Source organism: Canis aureus, chromosome 35 (assembly GCF_053574225.1).
Source record: "Canis aureus isolate CA01 chromosome 35, VMU_Caureus_v.1.0, whole genome shotgun sequence".
Lineage (NCBI taxonomy): Eukaryota > Metazoa > Chordata > Mammalia > Carnivora > Canidae > Canis > Canis aureus.
The window spans coordinates 8,138,409-8,161,917 of NC_135645.1; the positions used below are offsets into that span (position 1 = coordinate 8,138,409).

Consider the following 23,509-nt stretch of genomic DNA (forward strand, 5'->3'; position numbering starts at 1 on the left):
TAGCCAGGGAAACAAGACAATAAAATGGGATGAAAGTTACAAAGTTTCAAAAGGAGGAGAGAAAATTGCCAAGATTTGCATATGATAGAATAAAACTTTTGATCACTTGGGAGTATGGAAGGTGGCACAGTGAATCATGCTCAGATATCCCTTCTCCCCAACCACCACTCCAACTAAAGACTAATCACAGTTGAAAATCAAAAGAGAGAGAGAAAGACATAGCCAATCTTAAATATAAAGATTATGTCACCATTCCAGTATGGTGCTGGGTTCCTAGTTTGGCAGAAGGCAATGGTTGTGAGAATTCAGCTCTGTGAAGTAAGCAGGATCCTAGAGTGCTCCATGTTAGGTGTGGAAGGTCAGCACCAGGCCCCTGTGAGGTAGGGAGGGGCTCTGCAACTCAGTAAAGGAAGCTAAAAACAAAAGCAATATAACCAAAAAAACATTGCTATTGACTTTTTGACTGTGGCTTATAGCTTTATTTAGGGAGGCAGGATGGAAAGAGGAGGCCTCACTAATAAGATCTGAGCTGAACTGAAGAAGACAGTCTAAAGATGAGGGGTGAGGGGAGGGTGCCTGGGTGGCTCAGTCAATTAGGTGTCTGACTTCGGCTCAGGTCATGATATTCAGGGGTCCTGAGATCAAGCCCCTAGCTGGGCTCTGGGCTCAGCAGGGAGTCCACCCAGCCCCCCTACCCCTACTCTTGCTTTGTCTCTCTCTCTCTCTCTCTCAAATGAATAAATAAAATCTAAAAAAAAAAAAGAAAGAAAGAAAGTAAGAAGAGAAGGGAAGGGGGTGATGGGAGAAAGTAGGGAGAGGCCAGACACAAGCTTCTCATTAAACATTGAAATGAAACTCATCTATTATGTTAGAAGTCAAGATATCTTTGGGTTGGTAGTGCTTAAGAGAGAGGAGATATGTGCAAAGGGTTTTAAGAACCTAGTAATGTTCTATTTCTTGATCCAGATGATAGTTACACAGGGGAATTCACTCTGAAAATCCATTAATCTGTATATTAATAATCTGTGCACTTGTCTGTATATATGCTGTATTTCAGTAATGAGTTTACTTTTTTAAATCCTGCAAACAAAATGTTTAAATACAGAGACATCTGGGTGGCTTGCCTTTGGCTCAGGTCGTGATCCTAGGGTCCTGGGATCGAGTCCTGCATCCGGTTCCCCACGGGGGGCCTGCTTCTCCCTCTTGTATCTCTGTCTCTCTCTCTGTCTCTCATGAATGAATAAATAAAATCTTAAAAAAGTGTCTAAATATATACAGAAATTGAATGTTTACCAAGATAGTCAATAAAGCCAATAAGTGAACCATGAATTCATTCCAGGTAAAATAATATTTTAAAAGCCTTTGACAGGGGCAGCCCCAGTGGCGCAGCGGTTTAGCGCTGCCTGCAACCCAGGACATGATCCTGGAGACCCTGGATCGAGTCCCACATCAGGCTCTCTGTATGATGCCTGCTTCTCCATCTGCCTGTGTCTCTGCCTCTCTCTCTCTGTCTCTATGAATAAATAAATAAAATCTTTAAAAAAATAAAATAAAATAAAAGCCTTTGACAAAGATTTTAAAATAAGTATGCTGAGAATCAAGGTTAAAAATAAAGATGAAACATAAGAAATTATGAAATAAAAACATGCATAAATGATAAATTAAGGTATTTAGGAAAAAACTAGTTCGAAAATTGGAAATGAAAAAGATGACCATTAAAATAAAAAAGGAATCAGGGACACCTGGGTGGCTCAGCATTTTGGCGCCTGCCTTCCAGCAGGCCCAGGACGTGGTCCTGGAGACCCGGGATTGAGTCCCATGTTGGTCTTCCTGCATGGAGCCTGCTTCTCCCTCTGCCTGTGTCTCTGCCTCTCTCTCTGTATCTCTCATTAATAAATAAATAAAATATTTAAAAAATTTTTTTAAAAAAGGAATCAATACTATAATATTCAGTACAGAAGTTAAAAGCTTTTAACATGAAAGTATAGTTAAAATGTATAGACAATAGATGGAGAGGTTCCAATTTTTATCCAGTAGCTGTTCTCTAAAGGAAGAGAATAGGAAAAGAAGCAATATTTTGAAAAGGTAATGGTTAAAAATTTTCCATAATCAAAAAAACATATGAGTTCTCCAATCAAAAATTACACTTGGGGTAATGAGTGAGATAAAAAACAAATAGGAGCGCCTGGGTGGCTTAGTCGATTAAACACCCAACTCTTGATTTCTGTGCAGATCATGAGCACCGCATCAGTCTCTATGCTTAGCCTGGCGTCTGCTTCAGAATTCTCTCTCTCCCTTTGCCCCCCTTCTTTATCAAATGAATTTTTAAAAGTATAAATAAATAAATCTATGTATCTATCTATGTATCTATGTGTCTATCTATCTAGCTATCAGTAGATTGTAACAGCAGAACATCAAAGATAAAAAAATATATTTTTAAAAATTCCCAAATGTATTGCACCATTTACAAGAAATGGATAATTTTCTAGAAAAATGTGATTTAGTGAAACCGAATCAAGAAGGAATAATAAGCCCAAATAAAACTACTAGCATCCAAACATTAAATTGGTAATCAAGAGTCTTCTCTGGCCCTAAAGTACACTAGAGCTAGGTGGTTTTATTTGAGAACTCCACTGCTTTAAAATATAAGTAATCTTTATCTTATATAAACTGTTTATAGAATAAAAACTTATTTCATGAGGTAATAATAATCCTAGTATCAACAGGACAAGGGTAACTCAAGAAAATAAACTGATGGATAAATTTTTTATGGACATATATGCAAATAATATACATGTAAATACATAAAAAAATTTTTTTAATTGTGGCAAAATAAAATTCAGTATTATATTTAAAAACACACCATGATTAAAGAATTTGTCCCTGGTGATCTTAGTCTGATTAGGCTAGCACATGGGGCTTTAGAAGAAAATACGAAAAAGTGTCTTTAGAGTAAGATTGCTTAAACAAGACACCAGAAGCACAAATTATAATAAGAAGTAAGAATTAAGACAACAATGTAATACTGTTTTTTCTATCAAGGCGACAATATGAAAAATGTCTGATACTACAAAGCATTGGCTGAGAGGTGGGGAAACAGCCATGCTCGCATACTTACTAGTAAATGGTCACACCTTCTTTGCAGGGCAATATTTCCCACGTCTATCAAAAACGTAGAAGATAGAAATCCTTTCAGATCTAGTATATTGTGTATGAACAGCCATTTCAAATAACAAGATAGCTGTGTATGTTCTTTTTTTTTAATTATTATTCATTTATTTATGATAGACATAGAGAGAGAGACAGAGAGAGAGAGGCAGAGACACACAGGCAGAGGGAGAAGCAGGCTCTATGCCGGGAGCCTGACCCAGGACTCGATCCAGGGACTCCGGATCATGCCCTGGGCCAAAGGCAGGTGCCAAACCACTGAGCCACCCAGGTGTCCCATGTATGTTCATATGGAAGAATTTCACACACAAGATATAAGGAGGCCGTTTTATACACACACACAAATAAGCGCTTAAGGGAAAGCACCCATGCAGCTAAGCAGCACCTTTTAAAAGCCACCCTTCAATGCCGGAGGTGAATGCTGTCCTACTCATTGAACATCTGGGCAGTTAAGGGTGTGGAGTAGAGGCAGGAGGTGTTGCAAGAGAGGGAGAATGCTGGCAGACTTTCTGGGAGGTGTGAGGAGCATAGATGAACAAAAAGGCATGAGCAGCTCCAGGCAGAAGGACTGACACATTCTAAAGCTGGGCAGGGACAATTAAATGTCTTGTGACACAACTGAATGGGGGCCTGTTATGGGGAACTTGGGGAGTGAGGGGGTCCACAGGGGAGGACCGGTGCCTGGAGGAGAGGGATCTTCACCAGCAGGAGAACCTCCAGGCCACAGGAGTGTTTAGATTTGCTACATTAAACCAGCAGGCGTGGTGGGTGGACTTTTTACCTGGGGAAAGGTAAGATGCAAGTAGCACCTGCGGGAATGTTTTCTAAAGGCCATCCTGTCATCTGTGGTTAGCAGGGATGAGCTATCGTAGTCCTCCCAGGGAAGACGACAAACCTGAATTTGATTTGGGTCGGCAGATTAGCAAGGACATCTATTCTTCTCAGAGACAAAAATCTTCTTTAGTCAGGAAATTTTAAATTTTAAAGTTAAATGTATCTTGGCACAGTGGATATTTTTAGGGTGGATGTCAATCATATTTTGGAATCGATCAAGGTTTGTTTTCTTTTTTTTTTTTTTTAATTTATTTATGATAGTCACAGAGAGAGAGAGAGGCAGAGACACAGGCAGAGAGAGAAGCAGGCTCCATGCACCGGGAGCCCGACGTGGATTCGATCCCGGGTCTCCAGGATCGCACCCTGGGCCAAAGGCAGGCGCCAAACCGCTGCGCCACCCAGGGATCACAAGGTTTGTTTTCTGATGTTCATCCTGGCTTGTGCCGGGCAAAGAGGATTATAATGCAGCTTTTGGAGAAAAGAGGACAAGAACAAGACACTTGGGAAGGTGTCCTGGTCGTCATCAGTCCCTTTATGATTGTAGGGTTTTTTTCCTCCCTCTTCTAAATTCATCTCAAGAGAGGGCTTTTAGGGGACCTTCCAAAGGTTAGCACTGCATAAATAGATGGCTTAAGCAACAGAACCACTGACTGAAAGAAATGCCACTCAAGGCCCGAGCTCCCGAATTACCTGCACTTCCAATGCTGAGCCACAGAAGGAGCCCCCACGAGCAGAAGTGTCTCTCCCTGAGGCCCGGGGGCATCGCTGAGCTGGAAGTCCCAGAGCTGGGGTGAAGCCGACTACTACTAACCGGCCTCTTGAAGTTTTGGACACCACATACTCGCTTGGGTCTCAGTAATCATTAACTGGCCTCTTGACCTGCAGAAGAAAAATAAACTCTCCCTATTTGTTTAACCTTCACAGTTTTTTGGTTTCTTCTTCTCTATGAAAATAAGTACACTTTTGTTTTCTCTTTTTAAAGCAAGGGACATTGAAACACATTGTCCTTCCTCTCTGAGCCAAACATCATCAGGAAATGATTTCCTGTACCTCTCCCACTTCCTATTGTAAAATGTTAGTAAAAATCGAGGCAGAAGTCTTTCATCTTCTAGGTGGTGACAAAACCGTCGTCGTACTGGAATCATTTGTGGACTTGTTTGTCTCCCTAGGAAGACTCAGCAACTTCAGGTCAAAGACCATCTCCTTTCAGTTTTTTTGTGGGGGTTTTTGATTTTTGTTTGAGAGAGAGAGAGAGAGAACATGAGTAGGGGACGGGGGAGTAGCAGAGGGGGAGGAAGAAACTGACGCCCCACTGAGCAGCGAGCTCGGAGGACTTTGGGCCCAGGCCCAGAACCCTGGGATCATGACCTGAGCCAAAAGCAGATGGAGCCACCCGGGCATCCCCCTTTCAGTTTTGGATCCCCAGGGCCTAGAATAGAACTGAACCAATACGTGTCTCGTATACATTTAACAGGAAAGTGTAGAAGAATATGACATTTGCCTCTGAGAGTACTATCCCTTCATAGACTCTTGGAGCTAGAAGTAAAGCCCAACCTCTAAAAAGAGATGTTCAACTTCTTAAAATTTGCAAATAAAGGAACTGAACAGTAGTGAAAGAAAGTGACCTATAGAAACCCCGTTGCTAGAAGTGACTGGGCTGGCCTGGAACCAGGGCGTTTCCAGTATACCATATGGCCTCTTCACCCAAAGGAGTGATAGAAACCACAGGGAGCGAGTTTTAAGCAGGTCAGGAGAAAGGGGAAGGCAAGGTACTTGCCCAACGCTCCTTCGAGCACACTGCGACAACAGGGCAGTACTAAACCTCTTGGACAATAGCTCTGTGAGGTGAGTATAGCTGTAGGGCATAGAGAGGTTGAATAACTTGCATAAGGTCATGTGGAGTTAGGACAAACTAACCCCAGTGGCCATGGTCTGACATGTACCAGACAGTAACGACCCCCAGAGAGGCATGGGTGCCATGCCAGCATGGCCATGCCAGACCTACCCAAGTGAGGATAAAATGATTTTGGAGGGGGCAGCCCTTGCTTCCCTTTGTGCATGTGATCCCACAGGCCAAGCACTGCTGCCACCAGGAAGGAAAGGGGGCGATAAACAGGGCACTACTGAAGGTTATTCTGGGGTCACACACCAGCCAGGTGTGGCAGTCCCGGTCCTCAGAGAAGAGATACTGAGATGGGACTAGACATGTAAGAGATTTACTGGAGGTAACATGTGTCAAGGATAAGGGGAGCTAGAGAAGTTAGAGACAACCCTTAGACTGTGATGCAGGCCTGACACCTGTGAAGGAGAGGGGAAAGGAGAGAGGAAAGCATAGGAACAGTCTTGCACTGCCTCATTTCCTGGAATGTTCTGGCAAGGGAACTGGGGAATCCTCAAACTGAAATTTCTTGTCAATGCAGTCCTGTGTCTTATAGGAATGAACTTGGCTGAGCATCTCTACCCGGCTCAGTCACTAGCTGGGGTCATTGTCAACACAAAGACGAGGGTAGATCCAGAAAGGCAGCAACTGGGACCATCAATTGATTAGGTTCTCTGTAGCAGCAGATTGAGGGCTCCATTTTCATAGCCATTCACACCACCTCCAAGGCTGGCACGTCAAGCCTGTTACTCCAGTTATTCCAGCACGGTATTCCTTGTGGAGCGACATTAATACAGCTGACGTTTAGAGAGCACCTTCCCTCTCCCCTTTGTCATCTAGAACAGTGCTCCTCAGGTGGGGTTGGAGTGCTCCCACGCAGGATCACTAGCCTCAGCCTCATCCAGGAGACCTGAACCCAGCTGCACTGAATGAGAATCTCTGGCGTTGAGCCCAGGACTCTGCAGTCCCAGCACGCTCCTCAGAGGATTGTACACATGCTAGAATCACTAGTTTTCTGCTAACTCTTCCTACAGTCATCTCCATTTTACCAGAGATGAGCGTGAAGCTCAAAGAGCCCAGCAGCATGGGGAGCACAGCTGGAAGGGACCAAGGAAGGGGGTGGTGGTGGCAGATTTTTGAAGGTGAGGATAGAGACCTTCTATCAGGAGACCCTGAGGGAACACCAATTATAATCAGTGTATACGGTCTGTCTCCCTCAAGGAGAATGTCAGCCTCAGGACAAAATTCTCATGTCTTTTGCTCAGTGAGGTATCCCTAGAGCCTAGTACAGTGCCTGCCACACAGCTGGTGCTCAATATTTGCTAAGGGAGAAGGCATGGTACATCTGGTAGGGTGTGCTCGTCTGGAGAGGGCAGTGGCAACGGGCCTGAGCTGAGACAACACTTTGGTCCGCATTGTCTCGTGCAGTCAGATGGCTTCATTTGCCTGGGATCCAAGAACACGAGGCAGCAAACAAGAGTCCAAGGATGTGTGTTCGGTACCCAGAGTCCCCTGCTACATGCTCAGCACTTAGAACACCGTCTGGCATACAATAGGTGCTCACTAAATATTTGTTTGGAAAAAAAATGAGAGAGACAGAGAGAGAAGAGGAAAAGGAGGGAGGGACTGGAGAGAGGAGAGGGAGGCCTCTAGGCTGCCACCCTGGAGTCCACTGAATCCCCTTCAGCCTTCCTTGTCTGCCTGTTCCCAGTTCAGATTGCCAGCTTTCTCGCCTCCTGGCAGGATCCCTAGCTGACAGTTCCATATGGGACTATCCCTTTAATTACTTGTGTTTGTGTGTCCGCACGTGTCTGTGGCATCACTGCCTTCGCTGGGGGGTGGGGCGCAGGCCTATGAACTAATATCATAACCAGTAGGGACTCATTCTAGGAAATATTTCTAGGCCTCACCAGCTTAGGACTACAAAATGAAGTCACATTGATTTTCAAAGTGTGTTTTTTAGTAGTTGTACATGTATATGGCTTTCTTAAAAATCAAGCACAAAACCATGTGGTATAAATATTAAATAAAAAAACATAAATAAATAAATAAATAAATAAATAAATAAATAGCAAATGACCTTCACCCCTGCCACTTGCAGGCCCAGCAGAAGGCAGTCATTGTTAGCGTTTTCTTGCATATTCCTCTACATATATTCGATCTCATCCTTTTGGAAATTTTTTACCCACTTACTGAACCTCTACACAAACCCTTCTGTACCTTGCTTTTCACACTCAACAAAATACTTTACACCTGCCTCGTTCTTTTTTTTCTTAAAGGTTGCATAAAATCCCATTAGATAGGCTATCTTGTGAAATTTTAGTGCCCAACTCAAAATGGCTCAAGCCCCATCCTACTCAATTTTTGGGAAGTCCAATGTTTTGCCAGGTTCCATTCCAATCTGAAGTGAATATTGCATCCACAGGCACAAGCACACACACACACACACACACACACACACACACCCTCTTCTCAGAACAAGCCAGAATGTATGAGCATAGAACAATCGATATACTTATGGAGGAAGAATATTTCATGCCCCTTGTGCCCCAAACCACATAATTTTGCTTTAATTTTAATACCATCTCTGCTCTGTCTCTGTTTTTCTGGGGAAGAAAAGGTAGAGCCTGCTTTACATTTGCCCGGGCAAAAGGCCACATGTGGTTTTCCAGAATGGAGAAGTGTGTACTCCATAGGTGTTTCCAAGTCTCGAGTGTTGAGAGCGACTGAAAATTGTAGTGTTTTTTTTTTTTAATTGTAGTTTTTTAAATGACAGTTTGATACTAAAATTCTATGGTTTCATGTTTGTTTCCTTAGATCCCCTAACTTCAAAGCAAAATTATTTGTGAACCTCAAGGGCTTATCACTGGGTGTGCAGTACTGCAGGGAGGTTGTACGAGAAGGCTGGAAGCTCCAGGGTCCCCCTGGGTTGTGTCTTCCAAGTGGTGGAAGGAAATGGCTATGAGTGGTCCATCTGGGATCTTCCCTGGGTCTCCATTTCATGACAGGCTGATGGAAAGGAAACACCAAGAAATATTTTAAAATGTATTCTCTATATCCTTGACACATCTCCTTCCACCCTTCTGTTTGAGTGCTTACGATGCCAGGTACTATCTATGTGACCCATAAAACAATTCCACAGAAAAGGTACTATTACTGGTCCCATTTTACACATGTGGGAAGAGAGGCAGAGTGAAGTTAAATCATTTGCCCAAAGCTAATAAGCTGTGGAACAAGTTTTTGAATCTGAAAAACTGCCACCAGTGACCATGTCCTTATCCACTACAATGACTCATAGGTTGCTTAGTGTTTCAGAAAAAATTTTTCCTCCTGTGTGTCTCCTTTCCTCACACAACTGCTACACTCATGGTACTGCAGAGACTAGACGTGTGGGATTTTCTGCCACGAAGCAATTCTCTGCAACACCAGCTGGGTGTCCTACAATTTAACTCAACTTTGACACTATCTACCTAGAGATATGTTCAGCCCCATGAGGGTTCACCCCTACAAGATGATACTCCCCACTTCAGATGCCAATTGCTTCTGTGTGTGTTATTACTTGTGCTTCTGACTAATTGGCTTTAAACTGGAGGTTCCCATGACTCCCTCTCTGGGTTTGATCAATTTGCTAGAGCAACTCACAGCACTCAGGAAATCTGTTTACTTAACGTTTACCACTTTACTATAAAAGGAGGCAGATGAACATCCAGATGGAAGAGATGCCTATGGCGAGGTATGTAGAGAAAGAATGCAGGGCTTCCATGCCCTACCTGGGCATGCCAGTCCCCCAGCACCTCCATGGGTTCACCAGCCCCCAACTTAGGGCTCTCCAAGCCCTCTTCTTTGGGGATTTTATGGAAACTTCATCATGTAGGCATGCTCAATCACTAACTCCATTTTCAGCCCCTCTCCCTTCAAGAGAATGTAGGGGGGGGGCAGGGCTGAAAAACCCAAGCTTCCAATCATGGATGATCTTGCTAGTGACCAGCCCTCATCCAGAAGCCATCCAGGAACCCATTCAGAGTGACTTCATTAGAACAAAAACACTCGTATCACCCCAAAATTTATAAGGGTTTCAGGAGCCCTGTGTCAAGACCTGGGGTCAGAGACCAAATATTAGAACTACAGATGCTCCTAGTACTCTTATAATGTAGAAAATCACAGGGGTTTTGGGGAACTCTGGCCCAAGGACACAGACCAATATACATATTTTCTATTATCTCACACCTAGTCGTACCCTCACCACAGCCTTCAAGGGAGGCCTTATTAGCCCAAATGTACATTAGCCCTCAGCAACCTGAGGCTCAGAGAGGTAACTATCATGTCCAGGGGCAGAGCCAGGTTTCAGCAGCAGGTCTTTCTGCAAAATGGCACAGAATGTGCCTTTTCTTAGGTCTGATTACCATGTTCCCACAAGAAGGAAAAAAAATGCATGCCTTCGGAGAGTGCCTTCTTCCCACTTTCCTAGATTCAGGGCTGGTATGAAATGAGGGACACCAGAAAGCCACATCTCAGCCCAAAATGTCACCTTCACTAGAGCAGTCTTCAGTAGAAATCATCTTGCTGAAGATTCATTTGTTTGATGAAGGCCATGTTTCCCAATTTCATTCAGTTCCACTTTCCCTATTCTTTTCATGTCCACTTAACACCATGTCTTACATGTCTTTCAAGTTTTCACTTAAGTAAACTTTAATAAATGTACTTTAGTAGGATGATTTGTATTAAAAGAAAACATAACGGGGATCCCTGGGTGGCGCAGCGGTTTGGCGCCTGCCTTTGGCCCAGGGCGCAATCCTGGAGACCCAGGATCGAATCCCACATCGGGCTCCCGGTGCATGGAGCCTGCTTCTCCTTCTGCCTGTGTCTCTGCCTCTCTCTCTCTCTCTCTCTGATGACTATCATAAATAAATAAAATAAATAAAAATTTAAAAAAAAAATAAAAAAATAAAATAAAAGAAAACATAACGAGCCCCAGAAGTGGTCTGACAAGCAGACTGGGTCACCTCCAGCTGATGGCATTAGCAACAGGGGCGGGGTGGGTTGGGATGGTTGCCCATAGACCATCCAAAATGATGGAAAACACTGGTTTGAAGCATGGCCCTCTCTTCACAGCACAAAGCTCTATCTGCAGCTCTGTAGCTCAGGAGAAACCATAGGATTCTTTCTTGGATTCTTTCCCAATCTTCAGACAACGTAATTTTTGACTCATGTTCTTTGGACGTTAGAGTTGGAAGTCCATGGGCACCGAGCCCAGAGACCCTGAGAGAGGACACTTGCCTGACTGCCCTGCCTGAATAAATGATGATACTAAGACACAAAAAGGTAAAGGAGGAACCTTAAGTGGGGCAGGCGTGACCAAGCACAGTATGGAGAGAGAAGTCCCAATCATGGCCTAGGCATTGGCTGGAGTGTCTTCGGTGTCAGAGCAAGAGAAGGCTCTCTGAGGAGGGAAGGGATGCTGGGAGGAGAGTGGAGACTCTGTCCATCTCACAGCCTGACCTGGGCCCCATTCCGCCGCTCCCTACCCTTGCATCCGAATCCACATTTGAAGTCCTGACTTCTCATAGTTGTGGGAAGGTAAACAGAGGGCACAGGCTTCTACCATCACCCGTGTAACTCTTGGGTTTAATTTTGGCTTTGTCTAAGGAAAACTTTCTAATGACAGCTAATAGCTGTAGTGTGATAGGACTGAAGACACACGGCCTGGGTTTAAACCCCATCTCCTTCTCACCCTAGACGTGTGACTTTGGAAAGATGGCAGCTTCTTGGAGCCATTTCTTCATCTGTTGGTGGGTTGTGGTGAACTATCTGACATAGAGCAGCTCTTTCTTCCTCCTCTTCTTTTTCCTTCTCCAAATGGAAAGAGTCTACCCTACTCCCTAGATGTCACTTCTTCCAACCCCCAAACCCTAAAGATGACAAATGATGGCAAGGCTCCCCACTATGCCCTATCTGGATGATCCCTGGATTCCTAACCAGACTCCAGCAGCCATTCCTTGAGGAACTGATCCAGTAGGCTGGCTGGTTGTGAAATCCTCAGAATCTCCATTCCTTCCCCACACTTCCCATAGCAATGTGGTTGTCTCAAAAAAATATGCCCTTGAGAGGTTAGGGAGGGGAGTAAATAGAGAATATGGTGGCTGAAGAAGCTTGAAGAAGGCTGGATTAGGTCAAAGCTAATTTTGCAGATCTTAAAAAAAATATTGCCAAGACTTCTAGACAAATCTAGCAACCTTAGATAACAAAGAAAGTGAATGACCATCATATAGGTCAAAAATATATCTTTAATTCCTGTAATGTTACACATGACCTGTTGCCTGTTTTAGTACACAGATTAACTTGATAAACATGATAAATTCATACTGTGCATCAGATCATTTTCCTTTTTTTTAATCAGGTCATTTTCTAATTTACTTTAACATGCATATAATAAGTTTATCATCTCTTCCATCAGTTCATTCTCATTCTTCCTCCTTCTACACACACACACACACACACACACACACACACACACACACATACTCAGAGTCAGGAGCAAAGGTGGAGACCATGAGCCAGATGCAGGTGGGTGGGCAGAGGTGGTGAGGTGTGTGTGCAATTGTTCTTTTCTGGTTACCTCTCCTTTCTGAGAGAGATAGCAAAGCAAGGTCACCAGTTGGGAATAAAGTCTGAAGACAAGGTTTTGAGGTTTGAGAAGAAAGAATCTGAAAGTTTGAACTCTTTTTGAAGTGTGCCTGTGATGAAGAAAGAGAATCTCAGAGCAAATATAGCCTGAGGCATCTCTAGTGTCTTTCTCTAGTGTCTCTGGTTGTAGCTGAAATCCTACCTGGGAAATAACAAATGCTTAGGCCCCCCTCTCCTCCCCCTCCTACCTCCTCCACTACATTCTAAAGGGACTGGGAAGACTTGCAAAGACAAATCCCATAGGATTTAGGAGCTAGCACAATGACTCTATTATCAGACCTCCCTTCCCTCACCTCCCCCAGCTAAAAACTAGTGATTTGAATGAAAAATAAAGAGAGTTACACTTCTGTGGAGCATCTCCCTTACCTTCTTGAAGGGGTCGGAGAGGTGGTGCTTTTTCTTATCCTTCACGAGCCAGTGAGGGAGGGCCTACCAGCTGAGATTGAAGATGACCACATCAAGGTCACACTGGCATCTATCTCTTTCTGAGTTGGATGTCTCAGGGCCTATTTGAGACATTGAGGGGGCAATGTAAGATAGCAGCAGGTGGGAAGCCTGCACTCCCACTGCTGGATGTGAGCAGGAAGGACAAGTTTCCCTTGGGCTGAGTGACCCCCTAGAAAGACAGTTGTCTTGAGCCTTTCCTACCAGTGCTCCACCAATGAGAAGGGTCTCGAGGCAACACTGGGGAGGAGCAAGGAGCCCAGTAAAGGGACAAGAGGAATGTCCCCATTTCTTCTCTAAGTTCCTTGGGCCCAGGAACAGTGGTGGGAAGGATGGCATCACATTAAAGTTCTAGAATTGATAAAACTGGAGTGGGATTCCCACTTCTAGGTAGAAATCCAAAGGAAATCAGGGGCACCTGGGTGGCTCAGTCAGGCATCTTATACTCAGGTCATGATCTCAGTGTCCTAGATTGAGCCCCATACCGGTCTCCCCACTCAGCAGGGAGTCTGCTTGTCTCTCTGCCCCTCCCCCGGCTTGTGCGCTTTCTCTCTCTCTCTCTCAAATAAATGAATGAATTATTTTAAAAAAGAAATCCAAAGGAAATCAAAACAGGGTCTCAAAGGGTTTCCACTTCCATGTTCACTGTAGCATTATCCACAATAGCCAAGATATGGGAACAATCTAAGTGTCAACAGATGAATAAAGAAGATGTGATATATACACACACACAACGCAGTATCATCCAGCTATGAGAAAGAAGGAAATCTAGCCATTTGTGACAACAGGGATAGACTTTAGGGAATTATGCTAAGTGAAACAGCCAGACAGAAAAAAAAAAATGAAAATACTGCATGGCATCACTTATATGGGGAATCTTCAAAACAAAACAAAACAAAAACAAAAAAGGTCAAACTCATAGAAACAGAGTAGGAAAGTGGTTGCCAGGGACTGGGAGGTGGGGAAATAGGGAGAGGTTGGTAAAAGGGTACAGACTTTCAGCTGTAAGATCAATAAGGTTTGAGGACCTGAGGTATAACAGGATGAGGACAGTTGATAACACTATTATATAACTGAAATATGCTGAGAGTTGAAATTAAATGTTCTCACTGTCCACCCCCTCCAAAAGATAACTATGTGCAGTGATGATGTTTTCATTAACCAGATGGGGGGAGTCTTTCCATAATGTGTATGTACATCAAATCACCATACTTTAAATCAGCAAACTTTAAAAATCTTACAACTTTATAGGCAATTATGCTTCAGTGATGCTGAAATTTTAAAAAAATATTGGACTGGGATTTTACTATGCTCCCCACCCCCCACCCCTCCACCAAAAGACCAAACACTATGTGATCTGCTAAGGAACAGGAAAAGCAGCTTCAACAGAGCACTCTGAAGGCAGTGGCTGGAGAAAAAATAAAATTTTATGTTTGTTTCTCAATAAATTCAAACAAGTTACCAAACCAGGTACAGAGATAAAACAGGTCATGTTTCATATTCCACTTGTTAAAATTCTCTTCTGCTCTTTGCTAACTGTAAGGTTTAAGCATCTCAGGTCTGTTGTTTGGTCAGTGCTAAGAGAATTCTCGTGTTCCACCTTGAAAGTGCAGGCACCTAACTATTGGGAAAAGAAACCTCAGAAAGACAAGGAGAAATGTTTCCTTTTTTCTTACATCTGCAGAATGCACCTACTATTCTGTGCTATAAAGTCAGTTCTTACCAACTAGGAAATTGAAAGTAGTCATGAGGGTCTCCAACTTACATCTTCTGCTCAGGAATCTTGTGTAAAAATGTATATACTATGTTTTCTATTATTCTAAAGCTGTCCTCAGCATATTTACACAAAAGAATCTTTAAGACACCCAAATTTAAGAAGTTATTATTGTTCTGTGAATTGCAGCCCAGCACCCTTGAAAGTCTCCAACTCCAGTTGGTTGTCTTACTGAAGAATGTTTTCATATCATAATATTTAAAACGTTTGTTTTCTGAAATATATAAATACATAAAAAAGTTTTTTGAGCCATAAAATGAACTTTGGAATTTCCTTCTCCTCTTACATATAAAATTATAAATTGCATGCCTTTGCTGGAATCCTGCTGGAAATACAGAGGTGAGAGCTTTGTCTTGTGGAAGTTCACACCTGTGCATGGCTAAAGCAGCAGACTCTCCATCTCTCACAGTGCATTGCAGGTTACTCTGAGCAGCCATGAAGTGGCAGGGGTCTGAAACAGATGTGGAACTGCATGCTGAAAGCATTCACAGCCACACTACTTGATGAACCTCCAAAGTAAATGCTTACTTGAATGTCTCCCATGGGCCGGGCCACAAAGAGAATAAATGAGTCCTCACAAGGAACCTGAGATTGTCCTCAGAAGACACTCAATGGTTACCACATGACAGGATCAGCGTGGTGGTGGAGCTGGAGACAGAAGGCTATAGGCGTACAAGGAGAAAGTGGCCAAGTGCCCGAACACTCAGCAGATTTCACCTAGAAGGATCTACCCGAGCTGGGCTTTGAAGGATGAATAAGAATCTACCGAGTCAAAGTGCAAGGGGAAGAGCACCAGGAAATGAAGGGGGTGAGTATTCACTGGGTAGAACATGAGTAGAAGTTCAACATGATTGATTGGTTATTTGTAAAGGTAACTCTGGAGTGCAAGAAGAAAGGCAAGTTAAGGCGCCAGACAGGTTAATTAACATTCATTTATTATACACTGGTTAGGTACCTAATCAGGCACCCGTGTTCCCAGGCACTGTGCGAGGTTGTGTCTAGAGGAGAAGAAAGACAAGCAAACAGTAAAACTGGTAATGCATTAAGAGTTGCAGCCAGTAATGTACAGAGTGCAGCTAGGAGCAGCACCTCCCCAGACCTGAGTAGCCTGGACTGCAGAAATCAGCTGAAAAACGGCTGGTGCAAGAAGGTAAAAGAGGTAGTAGATGTAAAGGATATTTAGGAGGTATAACCATTGGCAGATGACATTGGGACCCCATATAATCACCCTTACTGTTCCCATGCACTGTACAGCTTGCCACTGCAAGCATCTCGGAGTCTTTTCTTGAAGACATCTGTGTTTGGCTTGCACAAGAGGCAAGCCAAGAAGAACCGGATAGCTGGCATCCCTAGGAATGGTCCTCAACCACTATCAGATGGAAGATGGCAGATAAACACCTCAGGTTTGCTTGCCTTTCAAGTGGGACAACTCTGGGGAGTGGCCTACACAGAAAACCCAGATAGACTAAGTCCCAACTGCCCAGAGTGGTAACATGCTCAGTAATGCACCTTGTACTGGCTTCCCCCCACCTCCTTATCTCTCACTTCCCCATTCTCCTATCTCTGCTTCCTGGAATCACCTCCCCAATAAACTACTTGTACTTAAATCTTTATCTCACAGAGTCCACTTTTGGGGGACTCAACCTGAAACAAACAGAAAAAATTTAGTGAAAGTTTAGACGATGAACATGAAGACTCAAATATGAGACTACAAGACTTCTAGTTTGGGAGGACGAGGACCCTGTCAACTGAGCTCAAGATTTTTCAGGGTAGAAAAGAGGGTCAAATTTGGCGGGAACAGGATGAATCTGGAAAGACGAGCTTCAGGTGTTCAAGGGACATGTCATCTCAAAATTCCTGGAGTACAAGCTTAAAACTCTTGACTTTGGAAAAAAGCGAAAAGAAACTGGACCACACAAGAGGAAAAACCACAAGAAATGACATCACATCTCCCTAAAGGGCAATTACGGTATCTTCCTTTGACCCCAGAGAATACAAAGCCCTGGCTGTCTTTTCCAGCCGGTTTCTGTATTCTAGTTTCTCATAGTTGGAGGGGTTCACTCCTTTCAGACCATACATCACTCCCCACCAGCAGCCCGCAATAGCAGCTGTAGAATCACTGTCTCCACCGTGGAAAAAGGCACGGTGGGCGAGCTCCTTCCAGGAGTCTCCTGCAGCCAGGATGGCATCGTAGGCAATCATGGGGGCATCGTGTCCACTGCTGCCACCCCAGCCAGAGTAGCTCACGGAGGTATAGAACTGATCCCTCTCCTTCACATCAAAGGGCTTGGGGAAGGTGGGGGCTGATCTGCCATCCAAAATCCCTCTAAGTTTTAGGTATTTTTCCCATTGGTCTTGGAAGTAGGACCTGTAGGAAGGAAAAATTCTACAGTCAATTGAAAAAATAACTTTGAAAGCCATCAGGGAAGGTACCAGATAGATGTGTGAACAAGGCAAATTCCAAGATGACTTCAGCTTCTTGTACTAACATCAAAATCATATGAAAAACTCAGAATGAGCTCTAAGTGGGACTTGTTCAATAAATTTTTGCCAAGGTTTTGTATAATCAAGGCACTGATACTGTTGTTAAATAAAGGATACACAGGAAGTTAAATGTGAGAAATGAAGGCCTATTTTTCCTGATTTGAGAATAGTGTCAAGTGTCATCATTCAACTTATTTTCTTTCTCTCTCTCTCTGTTTCCCTCTCTGGAGCTCAATGCATGGGACCTGAACTTACAACCCTGAGATTAAAACTGGAACAGAGATCAACAGTTAGAAGCTTATCTGACTGACCTGCCCAGAACCCCTTCTTTCTTTCTTTTCTTTTTCATTTATTTATTTGACAGAGAGAGCATAAAAGCAGGGGGAGCTTCAGGCACAGAATGAGGCAGAAGCAGGCTCCCCACTGAGCAGGAAACCCAACGTGGGACCTGATCCCAGGACTCTGGGATCAAGAACTGAACAGAAGGCAGATGCTTAGCCAACAGAAGGCAGATGCTTAGCCAACCAAGGCATACACTTTATTTTCTTAACAAAACTTGTATATGTTTAAGGCATACAACATGATGATATAATACAGGCAGCATATAGAGGCATAGTAAATACATTACTATGGTAAAGCTAATTAGCATATCATCTCCTTATATACTTGTATTGTTTTTTCAAGATAGAACCTTGGAACATCACAACCACAGGTGATGTCAGTAGAAAGCTTCTGGACCTTTTTATTCTAAGAAGGGTGATGTGACGTGAACTCACCAAAAAGGGAAGTTGTGGCTTTACTACTTTTAACTAACTAGTAAAAAAAATCTATTTCTTGGGCACTGTAATCAAGTATTTCAAAACATGTGTCATGGCAACACCGAAAAAACAAGTTCCAGGAAATAAGCAGGAAAGTTTACAGCAGTATAAGATAACCACAAAAGTTATAGAAGGTTAGAATACAGAACAGGATCCCTACACAACAGAGAAGAGCTGCAGGTACTACTCATCGAGGTCTTCACTGGTTACTTGGTGGCAATCACTGCTGGCATTAAACTTGAAATCCTTAGCAGGTGGTGGGGCGGGGATGTGGGGTGTGGTGCTGGGCACAGCAGATAGCAAAAATGGATCATGAGAACCAAGATGGCTACTTAAGCTTACATGTGCATGAAACTCAGAATCAAACATCTATTTTTTTTAAAGATTTTATTCATATATTTTAGATAAAGAAGGCATGAGAGAGAAAGCATGAGCAGGGGAGGGGAAGCAGAGGGAGAAGCAGGCTCCCCGCTGAGCAGGGAGCCCAATGTGATGAGGGGCTCGATCCCAGGACCCTAAGATCATGACCTGAGCCGAAGGCAGATGCTTAACTGACCGAGACACCCAGGTGCCCCCAGATTCAATCATTGTTTAGCAGGAGCGTGCACCTACCAACTTACCAGTGTTGAAGATTCTTCTCCAAAAAGTAGCCTGATTGGATAATGTACTTTTTAGCTTCTGGTAGCACCTCCATCAGTTCTTTTCCCCATTGCCTGGGAGGTTTGCCGTTCACAGCATAGGCTGTAAAAAGAGCAGAAACAAGGGCTCCCAGGTAGCCTGTAGGGTGGTGGTGGGTCATCCTGCCACTCTCGATGCTCACCTGGATCAGTGTGCCCAGCTGGCTGTGGTGAGGGAATCTGAGACCGATGCACATGGCACGCATGGCAGCCCCGCAGCCACCCTCATGGCTGTTAAAGGGAATCCTCCAGCCATTGGCCTCATCTGGCTTCAGCACCATGGCATTCTGCACTGAAGCACACCCTGGGAAGAGTCAGGTAGAGCAGAGTTTCGGTATAACCAAAGGAAAGGCCCCAGCAGGAGGAAAGAACCAAGCTCAGTCTCTAAAGTTTCTCTGATGGAAAGGGAAAGCCCCAAAATATGATGAATGCCTCCAAACCCCAAGCCAACACTGTTCCATACTTTCTATATAACCCCTAGTATGATAAGACTGATGATAAAAGAATCAGATTCATATAGAGAGTCTTGGAATCTTTATCAGTTATTACTGAGACCACACAGTAACTCAAAAAGGTAGGTTTAACAAATTACTGTCTTTTCTTAAACAACTAAGCTAAGGCTCAGAGCTTAAGAACCTTGCTCAGAAGCACTTAACCAGCTAGTTAGTGGCCCCACCAAAACCATCAGACTCTGAGCCCAAGCCTTTAGAGAACCCAAGGAGAACTTGACCATTGGAGATCCTGAATGCCCAGAAAGAGGCTGCAGGTTCGAGAGTGACGAATACCAGGCTCAGAAAAGGAGCAATGGGTCCAGAGCAACAAGGTGCCTTTGGGTGCCCTTTGTAATCCTCATTTTTTTTTACCTACAACATCTTTCCATATCAGTAAATTCTTACCTGCATAATTTTAAATGGCTATGAACACGTCACCATGATTAAATAAATTACAGGACATTTAGGTTGTTTCTATTTCTATCACATCTACCAAAAATAACTGTCTCCTTGATATTTAAATTTCAATAAACATATTTAAGGACTACCTTGGGCCTGCTTTATTTTCCCCCCTCTCGTGACCTCCAATGGCTGCACTCACCTGGTGCCCGGCCATCCATGTCTTCCATACAGTCTTGGTAATGCTTAGCAAGTAGAGAATACAACTGAGCCAAATCCGAGACTTTGCCAGCCTCCACAAGAGCTTCTGCGGTGGCCAGGTGCATCACTGTGTCATCACTGACTCTCCACCTCTCCACATCTATGGCGTCCAGCCCACCAAGCTGGGCCAGCTGCTGGTGAATCTTTTCCCCATCCCGGAGAAACTCCCACTTCCCGTTGAAGTACCCCAAGGCATCTCCAGCTGCACTCAGCACCATGGCAGCCACATACCTCTCCATCAGTCCTTCACACATGGTGAGGCTGTCTCTGCGGGAATATTAAGACACACAGGGGATAAGGAAAAGAAAAGTCAGAAGATATAATGGCCCCATCTACATGTTACTGAGCACTCACTACTTGTAGGCAATATATTAGGTGCATCTCATTTAATCCTCGCAACTGCTCTAGGGGGAAACATATTAGACCCATTTTACATCTGAGTACATTGAGGATCATCGAGATAATGCAGTATCAGAAACGTTATGTGCCTTGCCTTGGGTCACAGAGCTAACAAGTGGCAGGGCTGGGATTCCCATTCTAGGTCCTTCTGACTCCACAGCCAACGATTTTAACTATGACTCCATCTTTGCCTCTCTGTGAGCAGCAAGCCCATTCAATTCGGCAAGTCAAATCAAGTTTGTCATTTTCTCTTGTTGGTTGGGATTTGGCCTTGGAAGGGCACCCCTTGTTTATTAAATGGTAGTACTTTCCACCAGCACCACAATGCACGGTTTGCAAAGTATCTGCACATTCTCTGCCTCCACAGGAGGCAGGAATTACAATACCTACTTCCCAGATAAGAAAACTGAGGTTCAGAGGGTAATCACACAGCCAGTGCTGGAGGGACTGGGACTCGAATCTTCTGATTGCATGCCACCTCTCCTCAGCAGAGATCTACTCACCTTGGGCAACCCCTTTGTGCCTCAGCCTCAACATCTTGAAAATGGTGACAAAATGGTAACAACCTCATTGGTTTGTTGTGAGAAATAAGGAATGTTTGTAAAGCACTTACAACAGTGCTTAGTACACAGTAAGCACCGCTTTTATTACTCATACACAACCAGGGGAAAAGATTCTTCTGTTATGGAACTAGAATCCTTTCTCCCCACGGCCTTCCTGGCAACAGCTATATTTTAATCTGGTCTTCCTGCTAAATGTCTTGGGATCTCGGCTAATATTCCCTCCATGAATCTAATACCTGGTAAAGTGCTGGTTTTCCCACAGGTGCATTTCCAATTCTCCCTTATGCCCTACTGCCTGCTGCATTCATGTTCAGAGCCCTCCACGCTGGTCACCAATTCTACCCACCTACTTCCCTTGCACAGGCCAGGCCCTCTTAACCGCCCACTGCAGCTGGGCTTGCTCACCTTCTCCTGAGCTCAAGCTCTTTCCAGGAACCCCCCACCACGCTCTTCCTCCCCTCCACTTACCAAAACCCTATTTATTCTGGGTTAAGGTCAAGTCCCAAGGCTTCCAGAAGTCCCTCTCCAGCGGCACTGCCGTGGGCCAGGGAGGGCAGGCTGGCAAGCACTGGGAGAAGAAGGAATGATGAAGACTGGTTGAAAAAAAAAAAAAAAAAAAAAAGACTGGTTGAGCACACCAAACTCAAGTTACTGATGCTGCTGACTTTCTTGACCTACAAAGGAGATTTGTAAAACGTTATTTTATCATATTTTATCATTTACAAAAGGATGCCTAGGAACTCGACTTCTTGGCTCTGCCAAGAATCAGGTACACGACTGTGAACAAGCCACCCCACTCAGGACCTTGATTTCCCCGTCTGTAAAAAAAAAAAAAAAAAAAAAAAAAGAGTAGGAGCTCCCATCCTGCGCTGCGACCTTCGGAGACCAAGCTTAGTTGTTTTTTTTTTTTTTTTAAGATTTTTATTTATTATTATTTTTTAAAAGATATTTATTTATTTATTTATTTTGCAGGGCGCCCAACGCGGAATTCGGTATCAGGACGCTGAGTTGAAGGGGGATCCTTAACCACTGCGCCACCCAGCCGTCCCAAGCCTAGTTGTTTTTTTTTGTGTTTTTTTTTTTTGTCTTTTTTTAAGATTTTATTTATTCATTCATGAGAGACACAGAGAGAGAGGCAGAGACCCAGGCAGAGGGAGAAGCAGGCTCCACGCAGGGAGCCCGACGCGGGGCTGGACCCCGGGTCCCCAGGGTCACGCCCCGGGCTGCAGGCGGCGCTAACCGCTGGGCCGCCCGGCTGCCCCTAGTCGCTCTAAGGACCAACTCCTACCCCCCTGCATCCCCCCCCCCGTCGGGGCTCCTCCTCCGCAGTCCCTCCCGGCTCCGTCTGAACGCGGGCTTCTTCCGAGCTGCGAGCGAGGGCGGGGGGACGAGGCCACCTCTGTCCTCGGAAATTCTCTCTCCGCCCTCGCGCGGCGGCTCTCAGCCTCCCGCCTCCAGGACGCCGTGCTCCCTTCAACTCCCTCCTACCGTCTGCATCCTTGGCCCCGAACTGCACATCCAAATACATTCAAAACTTCAACACTAAGGCCTGGCAGCTGCTCCCCGGCAGCCCTCGCTTTTTTTTTTTTTTTTTTTTTTTTTTTGAAGGCGGCGGTGGGGACGCGGTCGCGGGCAGGGGGCGGCGGAGGTGGCGGGGGAAGGAGGGCAGAGCGGCCGCGGCACCTCCGGGAGGGAGCGGGGGTGGGGAGCGCCCGCGGAGGCGGAGGACGGCGGGGAGGGGTTACCTGACGGCAGGTGCGGAGGCGCGCGCGAGGGGCCGGGTGCGCAGAAGGCGCGCAGGCGCGGGGCGGGCCGGGGGCGGGGCCTGGGCGGGGCCGGGGGCGGGGCCGCGCAGGCGCACTCGGGAGCGCAGAGCCCACGGACCGTGGCGAGCGCCGGGCCCCGGCTTCCCGGCAGCGCATCCCTCCGCGCGCGAGCGGGGACTGCCCGGGCTGCGTCCCCGGCCACCTGGGCTGGCGACGGCCGCGACAGCGCCTGGCATGTCGGAATGTCGCGGCTGTCGCGGCTCAGGGGACCAGACTCTCGGACTGAGTGACGATGACTCACCTGCAGCCCTTTTCCCGGCTCTGGGGGATTCTGGTGGGTCCCCGTGTGGCCAGACCCTGCAGAGAGGTCACTGAGTGCAAGGGGCGCGCGGGGGGCCCGGGGGGGGGTCCGAGCCCCTCTCCTAAAATGGGAAAATAGCACTGACTTGTGATGGTGGCTATAAGGATTAAATTCATTTTAACGCATCATTTATTTGGTCATCATCATCTATTAGGATTTTTTGCATCCTGATAGTAGAAGAAGGCAAAGAAAAACTAACGGCATTTTAGTCTGGATAAGTGAATAATGTCACCCTTGAAAAGAATCAGAATCACCGTTTGTAGGTATTCCATACCCTTGTCCAGAACTTTAACTTGCTGTGCCTATCTTAATGGGTGTAATTCCCCAGACTTGGCCTGGGAGTTTCTTGGGTCTTATTTTTAACCGAGATGCAAATGTACTCCTTTGGGTGTGCTGTTCGATGAGTTCTAATAAATGTGTGTACCTGCATAACCACGATCGAGACACAGATGATTCTCATTACTCCAGAGTGCTCCCTTATGCTGTCTTCCACCTCCACCACCACCC

At 45.1% G+C, this 23,509-nt stretch overlaps 2 protein-coding genes across 18 annotated transcripts in view; both read right to left on the reverse strand.

Moving 5' to 3' along the window:
• The window catches only part of PLA1A (phospholipase A1 member A), a 40,178-nt gene extending 21,134 nt beyond the window's left edge, over positions 1 to 19,044 (reverse strand). For 14 of the 16 annotated variants that reach the window (XM_077884091.1, XM_077884090.1, XM_077884087.1 and 11 more), the window contains exons 1-4: positions 18,906 to 19,044; positions 12,932 to 13,071; positions 8,733 to 8,890; positions 4,693 to 4,881 (exon numbers count right to left, since the gene is read on the reverse strand). In XM_077884091.1, coding sequence (XP_077740217.1) covers positions 4,693 to 4,765 — 73 coding nt within the window. In that variant the 5' untranslated portion in view covers positions 4,766 to 4,881; positions 8,733 to 8,890; positions 12,932 to 13,071; positions 18,906 to 19,044. Of the gene's footprint in view, positions 1 to 4,692; positions 5,019 to 8,732; positions 8,891 to 12,931; positions 13,072 to 18,905 lie in introns of those variants that run through there. The other 2 variants (XM_077884088.1, XM_077884089.1) reach the window with 2 other exon arrangements.
• ADPRH (ADP-ribosylarginine hydrolase) lies at positions 14,419 to 22,699 on the reverse strand. Of its 2 annotated transcripts, none has more exons than XM_077884103.1 (5): positions 22,621 to 22,699; positions 21,344 to 21,468; positions 19,855 to 20,180; positions 18,706 to 19,066; positions 14,419 to 17,151 (listed from the first exon to the last, which is right to left on the reverse strand). In XM_077884103.1, the coding sequence occupies exons 3-5, from the start codon at positions 20,165 to 20,167 to the stop codon at positions 16,737 to 16,739; spliced, it is 1,089 nt and encodes a 362-aa protein (XP_077740229.1). In that variant the 5' UTR covers positions 20,168 to 20,180; positions 21,344 to 21,468; positions 22,621 to 22,699; the 3' UTR covers positions 14,419 to 16,736. The 2 variants fall into 2 exon arrangements, with proteins under 2 accessions (XP_077740229.1, XP_077740230.1); XM_077884104.1 differs by lacking the exon at positions 22,621 to 22,699 and adding an exon at positions 22,364 to 22,524.
• Between the last annotated feature and the right edge of the window lie 810 nt (positions 22,700 to 23,509).

Bases quoted from the DNA above. Each gene is read 5' to 3' on its own strand.
- ADPRH (XM_077884103.1), bottom strand. From the start codon at position 20,167: ATGTGTGAAGGACTGATGGAGAGGTATGTGGCTGCCATGGTGCTGAGT. The intron at 19,067-19,854 runs GTGAGTGCAGCC...GACTCTTCCCAG, and splicing joins CATGGATGGCCGGGCACCAG to GGTGTGCTTCAGTGCAGAAT. The intron at 17,152-18,705 runs GTAAGTTGGTAG...TCCTTCCTACAG, and splicing joins GAGAAGAATCTTCAACACTG to GTCCTACTTCCAAGACCAAT.